Genomic DNA, 17,693 nt, shown 5'->3' with positions numbered 1-17,693 from the left:
GCCGTGACCTCAGTGCAAGATAAAGTGTTAAGAAGTATTTGGCAAGGAGTTGCTATCTCAGACAGACTCCCCGGGGAGCAGCCTGGCTCACGTACCCATCAGAAGCACAAACCACTGCAGTTTTAACTCAGAAAAATGCCCCTTGCTCACAGAGCTCAGATCAACCCCTTGAACCGGCTGTGCTCCTACCTGAGGCTGTGCCCGCATCCAGCAGAAGCAGGAGGAGCCTGTCCCTGCTGAGACCAGGCTCACACCACCCCTGTCCCTCTGCAGCTCTGCCTCGTGCAGCCGCAGCACCCGGCCGAGCATCGGGATGTCCCAGGCAGGAGCTGCCCCAGGTGCCCACACAGATGGCAGCTGAGCCCTGCGATAGCAGAACGGCCTCTGCTCAGCTGCAGCCAGCTCGCTTTATCTCGCTCTGACATCCCCTCCCTGTAGGACAGAAATCGGGCCAAGCAGATGGCAAAGGCTGAAGTGAAAGCACGCAGTGGTGAGCGCGGCTGCTGCCGTGCCATGCACCGATGCTGCCAGAGGCTGAAGCACGACCAGGCTCTGGCTGGAACCAGACAGAAAAAGCATGCGTGGGACTGCAAGCACCTCTCGTGGCCTCCCACATCAGCATCCCCTCTGCCCCCACTCCTCCAGGGCCAGGGCAGCCAGGCTCCTTGCCACGGCTCCCCCAGGGCCCTGCAGGGCTCAGGTCTGGGGCTGGCAGGTGGGGATCAGACAGGTTCACATCCCTCCAGACTGCTCCCCTTTCTTTTTCAGACCACCTGCTGGAAGTGCTCATATTCCCAAGTGCTACTGCACGGAGTGTTTTTCTTTCTTTCTTTCTTTCTTAAACTAAACTTGCATAAGAGGTCATTTAGAAAATAAATATGGAAGAGTGCTTATAAGGAACCGATTTCACAGCAGACCAGAATAAAGTCACATTGTTGATACCCCTAAAAGCCAACACCTTCCTAAACAGAGCATAGGATGAAGAAAAGGAGCAGGAGGCAGTTGAATTCACAGGCGATCCTTTGGAAACTATTGCCGTTTATTATTAAATGTAAATAAAGACCCAGGAAGCCACCTAAACATAAGGCAATTAATGTACTGCATAGGCAGACCTAAGATAATAGTCAACTAACAACATAAAACGGACAATTGTGGTGTCTCTGTTGCAGTATGACAACACTTGAGAGCACATTTAACAGCCGTATGCGTCCCTGCACAGCCAACCTGCTGAGCCTGCAGCAGGGCTGAGCTGCAGACCCTTTGTGGCTGTTGCCTTACATGCAGTCCCAAGAGGAATACCAGTGGCAAAGAACCAGTATTTATGTTTGAGACAAAAAAGGCTTTTGCTAAAGACAGTGCTAACAGTACTGAAGATCTAAAGATCGACGTTCAGTTTAATGTGTCAAGATTTCCTAACAGAAATGAGCACACAGCTTTGCAGGACAAGGAGGTCAGGATTTCGGTTTCGGCAGAACCCTGCTGACAGCTAGCAGGGGCGTATCTGCAGCTGAACCACTGCTACAGCCACAAAATCCTGGGAGTTAAGGCAGCAGCTCAGCCCAGCAGAGATGTTTGGGTCTCCTTTACAACCTAACTGGGTGTTTCTGTGTTTATGGTGATTGCTCTGGCAGCAGGGCTGTGCTGCAAGTGAGAAAGGAAATATGCGGTTGTGGAAACTCCTACTGTAACCGATTGTGACACTGCGGAACCGTGAGCAAAATTCTGCAGAAAGGTTGAAGGGGGTTGGAAAATGACACAGCCTCGCCCTGAGCCTGAGCAAAGGCTGGTCAGATCAGGATCTAGGGACTCCTAACTGGATTTGTGATATTAGAAGGAAACTAGCGAAAGAGAAAAACTCAGATGGGAAAAGCAGCTATGGGAATTGACCAACTCTTGTACAAGCAATTTTCATGGAGTTTCTTGGAATGTTAAAATGTATCACAATTTAGAAAAACACATTTTGTACGCGTACCTAAGACATGTCTGAAATAGCTTATTCTTTGTTTTAAACCAAAGTGAAGGAGTCCTAATGAGTACAACCACTGCAGCAGGCACTCTGAGAACACGGTGATGGATTTGCGTGGCTTGCACTTAGCAGGGTTATTTTCTTTCAAAACGAAAACAATATATTTAGACAGTGGCATCCCATTGAACTGCCTGTGGTTTATGTCTGCAGTGAGGCATCAGGAAGAGCAGCATGAGAAAGTTGTCTGTGCAACCATGCAAACAAGGTGCAAATGCCTGCTGGCAGGGGATTTCTGCCTTGGGTGTCCCTTTGTCACCGTGTCACCGGAGGAGAGAAGCCACATCCCACAAAGTGCTCCAAAGCTGCAGGAAAATCTTTCTGTGCTCTTGCCATCGTGCTTCCCATGGGCCATGTGCGCAGCCTGAGGGAAGGAAACGCTCACATGAAGGCTGGCCTGGCTGGAGGTGCAAGGAGAGTTGAGCTTTAAGCTTTCTGCCTGATGACTCTTGCCCAGAACATTAAAGAACACCGAAGCCACCTTTAGAAAAGCCAAAGCAAACCCCTCCCTTGAACATCAGAGGCTGTTCGCAGGCTTTGTGCCACTTTCCCTGTCTCACCACTTGCTCCTGCCTGCTGGCCCCGACAGGCTGACTGCAGAGGGCTCCTATTTTGGGGCAGGAGGGCCGAGCTCCTGAAGCACAAAGCAAAGCAGCTTTTCCCACATTGCAGCCAGGTTTAGAGCGTATGTCAAGCTGCTGCTTTTACACAATCTCCTGGAGAAGTGCCAAGAGTGACAAAACAGTAGAAAAAAGGAAAACCAACAGGAAGAGGTTTTTAGACCTCTCTTCCCTCTGAAGGCATATGATAGAACAACGTAGACATTTTTAGGAAATAAACAGGACAAAGCTTGCCCCTTTCCTTCCTCGTTGCATTATTTAGGAGGCTTTCAGCCTTTTTTTTTTTTGGTTACAAGGCCCCAGTGCCCCCAAACTTCCTCTCTGTTAAGGGCTCCAGAGCCCTTCTTTGGATCTCTGTCCTCTGCGAGTACCCAGCCATGCAGCCTAGTTCCCCATGTTAGCCCAATAGGTCAGGTCCCTGTTTAGCAGTCTAGGCAAATACACCGAGGTTTTGGTCAAAGCTAGCCACCAGCCTGGCGATGCTAACAGGATGGAGCAGCACTGCATGGAAGAAAAAACAAAAAAAAAAAACAAAAACAAAAACAACAAAAAAAAAAAAACACCTTTGGGAAATGACACAGCAAGGTGCAGATCCCTCCTGGCCATGCTGTGCCGGCACAGGGGAAATTTCCACACCCAGGCTTCACCAACTGCCTCACCACGTTCCTGTAGCAGCCCCAGCATGTGTGGGGCCATGCACAAAATCCCCGCAATGGGGACAGATTTTCCTTTTTTTTGACCCCAGGGACACAGCTCCAGGACGGCCCAAGTTCACACCCAACAAAGGCTTCTCATCGCACCGCTGGCTGTGCAGGAAGCCCTCCTGTATGGCTGCGTCATTCCCAATTCTGTGCTCACGGCTCCCACCCTGGCACTGCTTCCAACACAGCCGACACTCACCCTTTTTACAGGTAAACTCCTTTGCAACGAATGGGAAATCTGTGGTAGCAGCACTTCTGCCATGTCCGGGTTCTCCTGGCTGCCCACGACCGTGCTGGCGTGGAACAAGGTAAGCGTTAGCTGGCTGCTAACGGGGACAGAAAACCCAGCGCTCCTCAGGCTACACCGTATAGCACGGCTGGTTTTCAATACGACAAAAAAACGGGTCAAGCAAAATCTCAAAATCTCTAACAGCAGGGCAAGGAAACGACTGACGCATGAGAATACATCGCAAACAAAACAAAGCTTATTTAAGAGAAGGTCAGTGCAGTCAGACCTGAACTTTGAACCTGGTGCCCAACCAGTAAAAATACAAATTACCCCAAGAAAACTTAGAGAAGATGCCAAGAAGACAAATAAAACACTCACTTCCACAAAGTGCTGCAACTTTAGACCACTTTACGCTTTCAAAGCAGCCAGCTTGGGGGAGAATGCCAGAGATCCCCATGTACTTTGGAGGACACAGTGGTCCTCGGCTGGTTCCAGGAGAGTAGTAGCTTTGGGTTTTGTAAAAAGGCACAACAAATCTGAATGCTGAGGTAGCACAGCTCCCTACCACGGAAGAGAAACATGGGAAAGAGTGAAAGCTCCAGATATGGGACTGAAAATAAACTCTGAGCCCTATGAATGAGCTCCCCCGAACTCCTGACGAGTCTCAGGAGACGTGCTGGACTCACCTCGTGGCCAGGAGAAGGAAGCAGAATGGGAGAAGGAGTTGCTGCTTTGGAGTGACTCCTTATAAAGGCTGATTTTCATTTCCTTTGTGAAAACCTTTTTATCTGTTTGGATGCCATTTCCCTGGAAATCTGAAAAGAATGAAGATCACAGCATGAAACTCCTTGAATGGCTTTTTCATAGAAATGTCATAAAGGGGCAAGTTAAGTCTGGAAATGTGGGGCTTAATTCAACGCAGAGTCATCTCAACTCACTTTGGGGCGGAGTGCTCTTTTCCACTTCTTTTGCTCCAAGTTTGACAAATGTGCTTTTCTCTGTAGTAAAAAGAATAAGTATTGGTAAAAGCTCTCCATTCCAGGCCGTCCACTCCCTACTCACTTAGCAGCACTGCATTTTTTCTTTTTCAAGTTGCAATACGACTCCCACTTGACACATCTTACACTAAGCAATCAGGGTATGTTTAACTGGTGTATACTGAATACTGAACTCATATTACAAGTCCTAAACTCCAGGGAAAGTCACCTTTACATTTAGGCGCTGCTCCACTCCAGACCCCATTTGTTTTGTCTGTACTTGTACAGTGGATGCTCGCTTTTCCGATGAGTTGGAAGCCAGAGTCACAGCCATAAGTCACTGTTGAGTTGTAAGCAAATTTTTCTACACCTTCACCATCATGCTTCCCGTTGCTAATTGGAGGAGGCGAAGAGCAGGTAATTACTGCATGAAAGAAGGTCAACATGAGTGTTGCTAAAAGCAATGGAAATGCAAAGCGTTTCTTAAGAGTTCACCTAAGATTTTTGGAGAAAATAAACCTTTTGGATGAGTGAAGATGGGTCACTAGCACTACCTTCTGTTCTGATCATCTCTTGTTTCTGAAGTGTTTCTCCTGCCAGTTCCTTCTCCCTCTCTCTTCCCTTGTCACAGAAATAAACAGGCAGCTTGTCATGGGCTAGAGCCCTAGAAATCTCATCCCATCACCCTCACTGCTAATCGTAGCTCATGAGAAAATATTTTGATTTTGTGGAAAGAAAACTGCTGAAATGCAGTGTCAGCAGCAAAATGGATATTTCTCAGCTGCAGTGTGGGTGACAGATCTGCCACATAATACAAAGACAAACACCCGTGAAGGCAGGCTTGTACTAGAATCAGTCTTACATTCACAGGTTGGAAGTTTACTCCACTCAACGTCATCTCCTTTCAGCCAACATTGGATGAAATTCCTCCCATTTAGTTTGTACCTGAGTGAAAACACAAGAGGGAAACGTGTGTAACTACCCAGAAACTGAGAGCATTTCCCCCTCAGTGCCAGTGTGACCAGGAGCAGAAAAAAGGCAGCTTTAAAGCAAGCAGACGTGCAAATATGAGCTGGGTAACAGCAGAGCTCCTTCACCTTGCTCTCTGCTAGGATCCTCGCTAATCTGCTTGTAGGTGACTCAATGCAGAGCGCTCCTCCCAGTGCAAAGAAAGGAGAAACCATGGCCAGCGTCCCGAGGTGAGCACAGGGAAGGTCGGGCAGGGCTGTGGGCAGGCGTGGATCCCCACTCGGATGCACTGGGCTGGGATTTGTTAGACCAGGGAAGCCTGAAGCCTGCTCAGCCCCTGCCTGCTCATGGCAGAGCTGTTGCCGAGGGTAGCTGGATCTGCTGAAATCCTTGCCACTGGCAGTGCCACCTCCTCATCTGCACATTGCTTTGGGGTTATAAGGCTGTAGCTGTTTTGCTAGTGTTGCCAGAAAAGCAGAACCTGCTCAGCTCATCTCTGCAAATATTCAAACGCATCCTCTGCGCACAGCAGGGACAGGTGGGGAGCAACGTGAACCCACAATTCACTACAGCGGCTTCTGGATTTGCTTGCTGGAAGGTGAGACATCTTTTCCTGACAGCACTGACACCTTCCCAGATCTCTGAATTTTCAGAATGCAAGGGTTCAATTCATCATTTGGATACAAGTGGTGACATCTGATAGTGCTTCAATGAATAACACTATCCCTCCACCCTGATGGGTATTTCCAAAGATGAACTGAACCACAGAAGGGTGGAACGTGCTGTCATTTCTCCGAAGTTCACTCTAAGGGAGTATTTGGAGAAAAATCTCTACTGTAATTGAAACAGCTGCACAGAGAGATGGAACAAGCCAGACGGTGACAGCAAGCTCTTGCTAGGGAGGAAAGCCCTAGCTTTTCCAGCCCTAGCTGAGTACTAGTCAAGGGTTTGGGAGCTTAATTTTGCAAGTCTGCAAACAGTGCGTGTGTGCCCTGATTGGGAGCAGGCAGAAAGCATGACTCAGAGCACTGACTAATGGAAACTGTGCTTCACTGCAGTGTTCTAGCTGAAAATCCAATAAGTTTTAAAATTCATACATAACCCCTTCTTGTTCAATATATCATGAATATGTTAAGTTGAAGTATTTCATGTAGCCTGTTTTGAAATCTGTAGGTACAAACTGATGCCACAAGTAGTCCTGTTGGGACAGACAGCCTGGGGCAGTTGAATTTCCCCTGGATGACACCTGAAGGAAAAGGCTGCCATAAACTCAGCTCCCCACCCCTGTGCTCTCATTCCTTCCCAGCACAAAGCTCAAACTGAAGGGAAAAGCACTCAGCTCTCCGCTTGGAGCAGCGCTGCACCAGGGTTAGATTGCAAAAGAGCACCCAGCAGGTTCATTGCCCGAGCCCTGAGCATGTTACAAGATGTTACACATCTTATGTGTAAGAGCAGAGCCTGCAACCCAGCATCAGCACCCCGGGACTCACCCTTCATCGCAGACCACACTCGCTCTGGCACCGAACAGAAAGTCCGTCAGGGCGAGGGTCCTGCCCCTGGGCAGCGCTGGTGGCTGCCCACAGGACTTCCCTGCAGGGGAGCAAGGCCAAAGTGAGCGGCCACGGCTGCTGCCATGACGAGGAATGCTAACGGGGATAGACTGAGAAGGTTGCACCCGGAGGGAGCCGAGCTGTGCAGCCCCAGAAGGGCTCCACGCTCACAGCCGACACCTGTAAACACTTCCCTGGACGGCAGAAAGGAATATTTGCAGGGAGATTTCCATCTCGATGCTTTGGTAGCAAGTGAAAAGTGTGTTGCTGCCACATCGTCTGTCTTAATGAGATACAGATTTCATCAGGAAATATGCTTTGTCTACATTCTGAGGTTCAAGGCTAGAAATACTCCCTGCAAACCGATGTTTGTCCTGTGCATGGGCTGTGTCCAGATGTGAACGTTATGTGAAAATGGAAACATATCTTTTCATGCCAACAGAAAATAAGTAACACTCTTGATACTCTCACTGCAAAGTCTTAAAATTATTGGAAAAGCCCTCCAAGATCACCTGGTCCAGCCACCCCCCTACCACCGATGTCACCGCTAAACCACATCCCTAAGCACCACGTCCAACCTTTCCCAAACACCCCCAGGGTGTTACAGGTAAATGTCTAGGAATATCCACTTGCTTTTGGGTTAAGCACGTGGCTGTTGGGGTTTATTGCAGCACACAGGCAAGGAGCAGGTGCCTGGCTGCAGGCTCCAGCCCTGGGGGCTGCTCACCGACAGGCAGGGGCGGAGGTACTCACTGCGGCACAACTCAGCAACCTCCGACCACGTCAGGTTTTCAAGACAAGTGCTGGTGGGAGAGCTTTCCGAGATGTTCTCGTAGCCGGGGTGGCAGACGTAGCTCACAGTGGACCCAATAGGAAAGAAATTTATCCTCTCATCCACCTCGGACAGGGCAGCAAAGCGTAACCTTGTCGGGGTAGAGCAGCTCACTGGCAATCAAGGAGAGCAGGTCTGAGAGAGATGGCCAGCAAGGGGGCGTGAAAAACAGAGCTTGTAATTGCAGAAATGCTCCTGCTACGGCGCTTTTGGAGAGCTCTGCGTGTTCATCGCAGATTGCCTCTTCTCTCTTACTAGCTGCAACCCAACTGAATGCATCCTTAGCAAAGTGCAGCTCAGGATGCTCACACTGCACAGGCAGAGCCGTCAGCAGGTCAGAAGCCGTGTGCTGCAGCCCCCCGTGAAGCCAGCCCCTGCCAGCCCAGGCTCAGCACAAACAGCGGCCCCAGGGGCTGCGGCCCCCCTTACCCCATCACCAGCAGGCACAGACCCCGCACCCATCAGCAGCAGCTAACGGAGGTGGCTTTGCACCTAAGGGTGCCATTGCAGAGCAGCTGCACGAAAGCTTTAATTAAGCAAAAGAAAGCTGAAGCTGCTTCGGAGGAAGGGATATTTACGGCCACAGGGCTCGGGCAGCTGGGACCAGCGGGACCCGGGCAGGCACTGCACCATGTCTGCCCGCCCGGGGATTTTGATGGCGCCTTCGAGGCACGTGTAGGTGACCCTGGATCCCACCGGGAAGCTGCTGGGCTGCTCGGCCACGGACGGCTTGGAGTGGGTCATATGGGGTGGGGGCCCACAGTCACCTGTGCAGGAGAAAAACCTCTTTGGGTGAGGATCCCATTCCCCATTCCCCAGCCCCAGCGAGCATCCCAGGAGGGCAGCTCTGGATTTCCCTCTGAGCAAAGGCACCGTGCTGGGCTGCATCCCTGGGAGCACCACGGTTTGAGGGTGGTGCCATCGCCCTCCCCAGCCCCCAAACAGTGAGGGGGGAGCCGGGCAGGTCTCGCTGCTCCCCACAGTGCATCCTATGTGCCCGTACTCACCGTGAGCTGCAGGTGTGCCCAGGAGCCCCAGCAAGGCCAGGAGCAGCGTGGGGCAGCCAGATCCCTGCCACATGGTGGGAGCCCAGCAGCCCGAGGTGCTCGGGTGCTTCCCCTGCCCTGGTTCTCCAGGCTTCATCGCAGCGATTCCTGCGCTGCTCCACCAAGCACTATTGGCTCCCAGCAGCTCAGAAAAAAAAGCTGGGAGGAGATGCAACAGCAGCCAAGCCTGTGGAGCAGTGGAAACGTGTCCAGAACACACAGGGAGCTCAACCCTCCCACAGGGACGAGGGGTGCAGCCAGGGGTGGCAAACAGCAGTCACCCGGGGGGCCCAGGCAAAGCCTCCAGGTCCTCCTGCCCCACACAGGGGCTGGGGGGGGGGGGTAATTCAGCCCTTTTCTTTGTCCCAAGACTTGCATTAAGCCCTGACTAGCATGGATATACCAAAACCAAACACTACCAGGACAGAAAAGCCCTCCACGCCTGCTGTAACTAAGGCAGAAAAATGCCTGCTTAGTCATTTGCTGGCAGGTAACACAGCACAGCTCCTCCATGTCGGCGAACTGCAAAATAAAAGTGTTACCTTTTTTTCCTGTTATCTTATTATCTGATATTTTTTCCTAGCTGCCTGAGTCAGGCGCTGTGCAATTAGGACGGGCTGTGAGCGGATACATCTGTGCACTGACTAACGCTCCGAAACATCCCCTGACGTCTGTTAGGAGCACTCCGGCACGTTGCTAGAAACTCCCAGCTCCCTCCTGCTGACGCGTTTCGAGCACCGCCCGTGGCGATGCTCTACCTTTGTTTGCAGCCAGAGGTGTGCAGAGCGTGGGAGGAGCAGGGTGCAGCACCGGGGCGCAGCATGGCTTTCCGGCTGACACCGGGCTCTGCCGCCCGTTATCGTGTTCCCTCGCCCCACCTCGGGGAAGCACAGGATGTATGATCGAGGCACCCTTCTGTGCATGCTGTGGGAGACGCCATCTCCTCCCAGGGCATTGCGCATTGGGCTCTAGTAACCTTGAAAGCAGAGCTGGTAACTCCTAAAAGCGTGCGACTCACCGGGACGTACCGCTGCAAATCTCTTGGGCAGGAGCTGAGCACTTCCCGGCTCCCGCTGAGCCCTGCTGCCTGCCCCGTGCCCTCCCCAGACACCAAGGCTCGGCTCTCAGCCAGCAGGACTGCTTGGCCACAGCAAAACCCTGCCGGCCCTATGGCCGCTGTGAGGGATTACAAATCGCACACACATCTCCATTTTTATCGTACACCTGAACAGAAAGCCTGATTCCTTCACCACGCGGGCACAGCGAGAGGATGATCGTTTATTGAATAAGAAAAATCATTGCTGTCTGATTCGTTCCACTTAAACTTACAACATCTATTCTTAGCATTTGCTTGCAAACACAGGGATGTGGAAGATGACACCAACCCAGCTATCTGTCAAGAGCAGCACCTGCCAGAACCTGTTGCCTCTTTTAAATCCCAGGGATAAGCAAATAGGCTTTGCAAGCCTCCTCTAACACACTTAAATATAACTGCCCTTAGCTAGATGAATACATGTAGAAGCCGTGACCTGGGTCACCAGGAAATGACGCAGTTAAATATTCACTCCCGGGCTATTTCTGGGCAGGTGAGGTGTGCTAACGCCGGGCAGTGGGCAGGGGCTGCCGGGCAGCAGCTTGCTGCAGAGCCGCCTCCAGGGGCCGGCAGCTCGGCTCTGCCAGGAATTTGCTTCCCTGGGCTCCGGTTCCACTGCCCTTGGCCTAGCACGGTTTATTCCGTGACTCAAGGAAGGTCAACATAACACCTTATTACGCTTGCTAAAATGAAAAGTGAAAATGGTTTGTTATAGAGCAAATCAAGCCTGTGGATTTAAGGAACAGAGCAAAACCCTCCCTAAGCTCTAGCACCTAGCATGACAAAAGCAACCTCCCAACCACTGTTTATTATTTCTCTGGTTCTGTGCATACAAGCATGAACTATGGAGTCACTAAGAGTCTTCTTATAGATGCTCTGACTGCGTGAACTGTGTCCAAAGGAAAGGTGATTCATTACAGTGCGTGTTACAGGATGATCTTATTTGAGAGCCCGAGTTCGACCTTTAGTTTTTGAATCTCCAGGAATAGTTTTTGTACTTCCAGCAGAGTTCTCACTTCCTCCATAGGCACACCGCACTCAAAGGCCGCTTTAATATGCCCAGCCTCTTCACAAATATCAGCCTCTCCTTGCTTCTTCTGTAAAAAAGTGGAACAAAAAGCAGAGACAGGCGTGTATGATTGCACGGCGGTGGACAGAGAGCCAAACACTGCAGCTCTGAGGCCGCCTGTCTGCCCAATTTGCCTTGCATTGCCCTAATGCAGCCTGCATCCCACATCACGGCAATAAAGCCAAAGCCTTTAAGAGGTTCAGACCATAATTTTTTTATATCAGGAATCAGGCAGCACTCACCCAGAAACTCAGACCATGCCACTTACACACTTGGGCAGCGGTGTCCAGTTGCCATCAGCCAGGCACGTGGCTGTCTCGGTGTCTCCGAAAGCAGCAGGTCCTCCATCAGAGAATCGGTACCCATGGAGGCACTCAAAAGTAACAGTCGTGTTTGCTGGGTACCATGTTTTACTGTCACGGGCGTTTTTCAGCCTTCCATTGACAACTTGCGGTTCCGGACACTGAACTGAAAATAAAGCACACAGCAGAGGGCAGCACAGCCAGGGGATCGTCGTTATGTTGGTGGAAAAAAATATGAAATTAGTGAAGAATGAATCAGTGCAGGTGAACTTAAGTCTACGGAGTCACAAAACCAAACATTAAGGCAAAGTTACACCCCCAGGGTGTGCAGGAGGGGTTGACGAAGCCGTGCTGCACCCCGATGCCAAACCCACCTGGGATGCAGGAGGGCAGCGGCGGCTGCCAGGTGCTGTCGGCCGCACACCAGGTCTCAGCATCGCCGTGCAGCACGAAGCCTTTATCACAGGAGAAGCGCACGGACACCCCGTAGGGGAACGTGTGTCTCGGCGGAGCCATCCTTCCATGCTTGACATCAGGCCTGGGGCAGCGAACCACTGCGGGCAGAGCGCGCACGGCTGCGTCAGGCCGGGTGCCGCCCTGCCCCGGGACACAAAGCGGGGCTCGCCCTGAGCACTTTGGGGCACCCAACACGGGAGAAACGGCGTCTCCTCTCCCCATGCCAACCCCAAGGTGCTGAGCTCACGCCACAGCCTGCAGGGGAAGCAGGAGGAGCCAGCAGCCCTGCTCCAGGTCCCTCTGTGCACCCAGGTCCCAGCGTGACCCCATGGGGAAGCGACTCACCCCTGCACTCCGGGGCAGGGCCGCTCCACACCAGGTTCTCCCCGTCGGTGGAGGTGCAGTAGATGGACTCGTCCCCGATGAGGGACAGACCCGTGGCACAGCTGTATTTCACTTCATAGCCGTAGGGGAAGAGGTCCGATCTTGAGCCCGTGTGCTGCCCGCTGGTGATTTGAGGAGGGGGGTCACAGACTGCAAGAGGGAGGAGAAAAGAAAAGTTAAGCTGTTTTTCAGCCCGTCACCAGGTGGAGAAGTGATGGCAGTACCAGGAGGAGCCAGGTCTCTGTATTATGCTTGGCCAGGCTCTGCTCAAAGTCTCCCAGCTCCTCGCCAGGTTCAGCCCCAGCTCTGCCGGTGCTCCCACATGGAGCAGCCACACACACTCACCCACCAACCCCACACCACAGCGTGGGTCTCCATCCCCTCCACTCCCTCGTGATAAAAGAGCCTGCTCATAAACTGGGTCAGGGATTTTCCAGCATTATAAACCCCTGAACAGTCCTCTAAGAAAGTGGCTGCAGGCTCGTTACACAGCACCTTGATTAGAAAGCAAATACATTAAAACCATTTAATGCTGTGACTTGGACCCCTTCTAACATGGCCTTTTCTGATCAGAGATTTCAGATTTGTATCATTTTTCTAACTGCTCTTCCCCAGGCTATGGAGATGCAGTCCCCAGCTCCACCCCAAGCAGACACCGCCCGGACTCACCCTTATCACAGAACGGAATGGGGGGGCTCCACGTCCCGTCAGACCCGCACTGAGCCCTCCGGCTGCCCCACAGCACGTAGCCAGGGTCGCACTGAAACGCTGCCTGGCGCCCGAAGGTATACTTGGCGTCCTTCACGTTGATCTCCTGCCCGTGGCTGATGGTGGGGTTCGGGCACTGCACCACTGAGGAACACCGGCATCAGAAAGGTTCCAGGGATGGGGTCACACAGTGCTTACAGGACACATCCACACCAGGGTGTTCCCCATGGGGGTGGCTCGTTAACCCAGGGACCCTGCCAGACGTCCCCAGCCAGCCCTGGCGTGCTCAGGGACTGCAATTACGGGATAACAGCCATTTCTCTTGGAAGGCAGAGCTGTATGAACCCCGCAATTAGCTAGAGATGGCACTGGAGGAACGACGTTACTGTCATTGTTTGAAAGACTAAATGATTAGAATGAGATTCAGATATTTCTTTTCATCCATGCCACCCATTGAACAGCAAAATTATTATCACTGAGAGCCAAAACACTGCTATATCGCGCTGTGCCTTGTGGCACTGCACTGCTGGTGGATGTTTAGAAAATGATGGTATTCCCCATCATTAAATAGCTGCTTTGCTGGTGAGGCAAAGAAAACGGGGCACTTACTCTGGCAAAGCGTTGGGATTGAGGACCAGGTGAAATTTTTGAGACAAGTAATTGTCGGAGATACTTCAGGGATCATAGTGTACCCGTTTCTGCAGAAGTAGGTGACGGTCGAACCGACCAGGAACTCGCGCTGAGGGCTTCGGTCGGCGTAGCTGAGGGCAGGAGGCGAAGGGCAGCGACCTGGTGCCGGGGCAGGGAGGACGCTCAGAGCCACCGGGGCTCCCCGGGACCCACCGGGGATAGGGCTGAGCCCTGCTTCTGGCAGGACCCATCCCTCCCCAACACACTTTTAGCGAAATAAGCTCACAAAATGACACATAGGAGATGAATTAGGGAGAAGAGGAACCTGTACGTACCTGGGACACAGGCGGGCACCCGTGGCTGCCACCTGCCGCTGGACAGGCACCGCACGGTGCCGGTGCCTGCGGGGACGTAGCCAGCGTCGCACTCGACCATGGCCGCGCTGCCCGAGGTGAAGTTCTGCACGGGTCTCAGCCGTCCGTGTGCAATAAGTGGGACCTGACACTGCAGCTCTGCAGAGCAGAGGACAGACAAGGACTTTGTGGGGGTGTTTTTACTGATCGCAGCTGCGGTGACCTGCGGTCACTGCACTCCCACCTGGTAAACTGATCAGGGTAACAACTGCAGCAACCGAGGCAGAGAGATTAAGGGTTAACGAGCATGCCTGAGAAGCTGTCATCACCAGGACTGCAGAGGTGTAGCCCTTCCATCGCTCACAGACAACCGATCTCTATTTCTGCCTGTTCCAAACACCACTTGCTCCGGCAGCTTGGGGTATGACCACGCTGCATGCCCTGGGTGGGCGACCCTGCTGTGCTGGAGCCCTGCCTCCAGCTTTAAGGTAAATGAGAGGCTCACAAACAACACTTAACCTCCAGCCCATGTGTCCATCACTGGTGCCCAAACAAAAACCTTCTTTGGCTACTGTACCTGCCACGAGAAACATCCTGGGGCTGGTTACAAACTGTACTAGCAGGGGAAAATTAAAGGTGGATAAACCTGGGGTTCCTTATGCACCAGCATACCTGCCCTCGATACCCTACCCAGGCTTGCACTCAGTGGAAAGTCCCCATACCTGCTTGTTTCTTCCCCAGATCTCAGCTTAGGTATCTGCACCCCAGTGGTAAGGTTTGGCTGGGGCAGGGGGCGTCTGAGAATGACCACGAGTTAAAGAAAACAGGAGCAAAGCAGTGCTCAGCTGGGGGCAGCAGCTGCACAAGGCAGAGGAGGCAGTGGGGAGCACTTGGCACAGCAGAGCAGTTTCCTATAAAGCCTGTTTTCAAAGCAAATGTCAACTTCCAGGCAGAAACTGCGAGTTATTCCTCTTCTGAGGGTCATTAGCGAGCAAACCTCCACTTCTCACGCCTGCAGCCAGCCTGTGGGATGCACGACAACAAGGGGCCAGCTGCCTTCAGGATGTCTGCAGGCTACCTCCGTGCTTACGCATCAGCCTCGCTCCTGACACTGCTCAAACTGCAAACTATGACCCTTGTAATTAAATGATACAGACTATTACTTCTTTTTGAGTCTCCCCAACTTACCTTCATCTTGAGCCTCAGAACATCAGGACATCCTCTGACCCTGGCAACAACTTCTCGGCTACCACACAGATAAGTGAGCCCCAGGCTGATGTGCTCACTGCAATAAAGTCCTGAGCTTCAGCCTGTGAAAAGCTCAGCAGACAAAGGACCTGGCCCTGGGCTACCCCGGAGACAAGCTTATAGCCCCTGAGCTGCCTTACTTCGCAAGGGTGCGGGCTGGGGGGAGCCAGACTACAGGAAAGCATTTGGGAATTTTGGGTGGCTCTTTGCGAGCATCCAGAGGCGCATCTGAGCGGGAGAAATGCGCAGTTAGCAGGAGCACTGGGCTCAGTGCAGCTTTGCCAGAACGTCAGAAAGAAATCAGCAGCGCCTCCAGCCAGAGGCAGGTCTCCCGCTGAACTTTCCCGGCCTGATGATTCCCCATTTGACTGAAAAGCAAAGCTGAGCCATGGAAGCGTTGGAATTGGGCAGGGGAGCGACACTCACCGAGACTCCCAGCGGGCTGCAGCACGAGCACTGCCACTGCCAGCAGTGGCCCCATCAAGCCGCGAAGCACCCGCATGGTGCAGGAGCTGCTGGGCGAGCACCGACTGTGCCGGGGAAGGCGAGGAGCCCCGGGGAAGGGGAAGCAGCTGTAGGAAGTCGGGGCCAGGCCAGGCAGCCACGCCAACAGCACAGTGGTGCTTCTGTCCTGCTTGGGGTGAGGGCTGCCCACCCTGCATCCTCCAGCGAGGCTGTAGTAAGGGAAGGAACGCTGCTCTGCCTTCTTCCGCGGTGGGGACAATGGGGAATAAAGCTAATTTGTGGCTAGAGCTGCTCTGCACCGTGCTGGCCTCGTTTCTGGAGCAGAAGGAGCTGCTGGTGGGCATGCAGGGAAGAGCTGTGTGTTCCCTTTGTCTTTTCACCTGGACCCAGGAGGGGCAGTGGGACAGGCAGCAGATGGCCTCGCACACCCTGTTCCAGGCAGCCCTGTGCTTGGGAAACAGCAGAACTGTGTCTGAGCAAGCAGAGAGTACAGAACGTGCCCTTGCTTTAGTGCAGAGAGGACAGAGTTATTGAAAACAAGACGCAGTTGTCATCAGAACTGCAGCTTTATTTTAATCTGTCAGAGAAGGAATACTGCTCCGATCACAAGATCCATGTCAGTGGAGCACTTCCCCTTTGCTGGACAGTGCAGAAATTAAACTGTAAAGAAAGAAGCAGCTGAAATTATTTCCAACAACTGCTCTTGGTGCAAGGGGGGACACACAAAGAAGCAGCAAGTGGCACTTCTGCTCCATCAGAACTGTCCTGCTTGGGCTTCTTGTTTTGCTAGAAAACAGGCTATGAAAATTTCCTCATTGTACCAGTTCTGAAGGCTGTAGATAACTGGGCAGTTAAACACTTGTTCACAGCAATGCACATAATGTATGTGAACAGAGGCTAACAAACATACCTAAAAGTAAAGCTTTAAAGTGTATGAAGTGATGTACAAACCTAACCCAGTGAGCTGTAGCAGAACGAGCCAAAAGACCTTCTGACTCCTTTTCTGGAAAAAAAATAAAATCTATTCCTTCACCAACTTTTTTTTTTTTTTTTTTTTTTTTTTTTTTCTGGCTACTTAAGTATTAGGGTGAATTACAAGGTCATACAAAATCCTCAGTCATCACGTTATTCGTCACGCAAAGGAGGAGGTTCTCATGAAATCAAGCAGCTGTAGTAGTCAGCTGCTGCTTCTGCTTCCCAGCTCCTTCTCCAGCTTCTGGATCTCCAGGTACAGCTTCTGCACCTCCAGCAAAGTTTTCAGTTCATTCAGAGGAACGCCGCACAGGAAAGTTTCTTTGATTTGCAGAATCTTCTGGCACGTGAGAAGCGTTTTCTTTAAAAGAACCAAGACAGAGGGCGTGAGGCTACACGGCAGGGACCTATGCAGGACGCATCCCCCTCCTAATGCAGCCCCGCCACCGTGCCAGCCCTATGGTAACGAGGCACATTAATGAAGTCGGACCGGTGCTGTTCCAGGCTACGAATGGGGCAAAATGCAAAGCCTGGGCAGAAAGTGGTACTCACACACTTGGGTGGTGGTATCCATGTGCCATCAGCTGAGCAGGTGCTTGGAAAATTTTTTGGAGGATACCTATCATTCCCGCAGGGGCTGTACAGGATGTCATTCACCTTGTACGTTTGCTTATAGGAGGGCAAATTCATATGCCATTCAGTCTGTGGCACAGAACATTGAACTGGAAGGAAAACAGGTGGCAAAAATGATGTAACAGGAGGAGAAAATGCCCTGCCAGCTCCAGGGTGGTGGATGCGTGGTGCCGGACCCACCTGCAACACAGGAGGGCAGCGGCGGCTGCCAGGTGCTGTCGGCTGTACACTGGGTCTCAGCTTCACCACGCAGCACAAAGCCTTCATCACAGGAGAAGTGCACGGACACCCCGTAGGGGAACGTGTGTCTCAGTGGAGCCATCCTTCCATGCTTGACATCAGGCCTGGGGCAGCGAACCACTGCGGGCAGAGCGCGCACGGCTGCGTCAGGCCGGGTGCCGCCCTGCCCTGGGACACAAAGCGGGGCTCGCCC

General features: G+C 52.3%; 1 protein-coding gene across 1 annotated transcript in view; it reads right to left on the bottom strand.

Moving 5' to 3' along the window:
* LOC116498657 overlaps positions 1-17,693 on the bottom strand; it is a 66,842-nt gene that overhangs the window by 42,870 nt on the left and 6,279 nt on the right. The window contains exons 12-28 of the mRNA XM_032202993.1: positions 17,441-17,620; positions 17,180-17,349; positions 16,844-16,988; positions 13,925-14,101; positions 13,569-13,748; positions 12,921-13,103; positions 12,213-12,401; positions 11,378-11,577; positions 11,074-11,137; positions 8,480-8,668; positions 7,823-8,014; positions 7,010-7,109; positions 5,413-5,495; positions 4,780-4,974; positions 4,512-4,571; positions 4,260-4,388; positions 3,952-4,134 (exon numbers count right to left, since the gene is read on the bottom strand). Of these exons, the coding sequence (XP_032058884.1) occupies positions 3,952-4,134; positions 4,260-4,388; positions 4,512-4,571; positions 4,780-4,974; positions 5,413-5,495; positions 7,010-7,109; positions 7,823-8,014; positions 8,480-8,668; positions 11,074-11,137; positions 11,378-11,577; positions 12,213-12,401; positions 12,921-13,103; positions 13,569-13,748; positions 13,925-14,101; positions 16,844-16,988; positions 17,180-17,349; positions 17,441-17,620 (2,619 nt within the window). The remainder of the gene's footprint in view (positions 1-3,951; positions 4,135-4,259; positions 4,389-4,511; positions 4,572-4,779; positions 4,975-5,412; positions 5,496-7,009; positions 7,110-7,822; positions 8,015-8,479; positions 8,669-11,073; positions 11,138-11,377; positions 11,578-12,212; positions 12,402-12,920; positions 13,104-13,568; positions 13,749-13,924; positions 14,102-16,843; positions 16,989-17,179; positions 17,350-17,440; positions 17,621-17,693) is intronic.

This window comes from Aythya fuligula, chromosome 25 (assembly GCF_009819795.1).
Source record: "Aythya fuligula isolate bAytFul2 chromosome 25, bAytFul2.pri, whole genome shotgun sequence".
In the NCBI taxonomy this organism is placed as follows: domain Eukaryota; kingdom Metazoa; phylum Chordata; class Aves; order Anseriformes; family Anatidae; genus Aythya; species Aythya fuligula.
The sequence above is the reverse complement of the archived record's forward strand: the minus strand, read 5'-3'. Positions and strand labels throughout refer to the sequence as shown.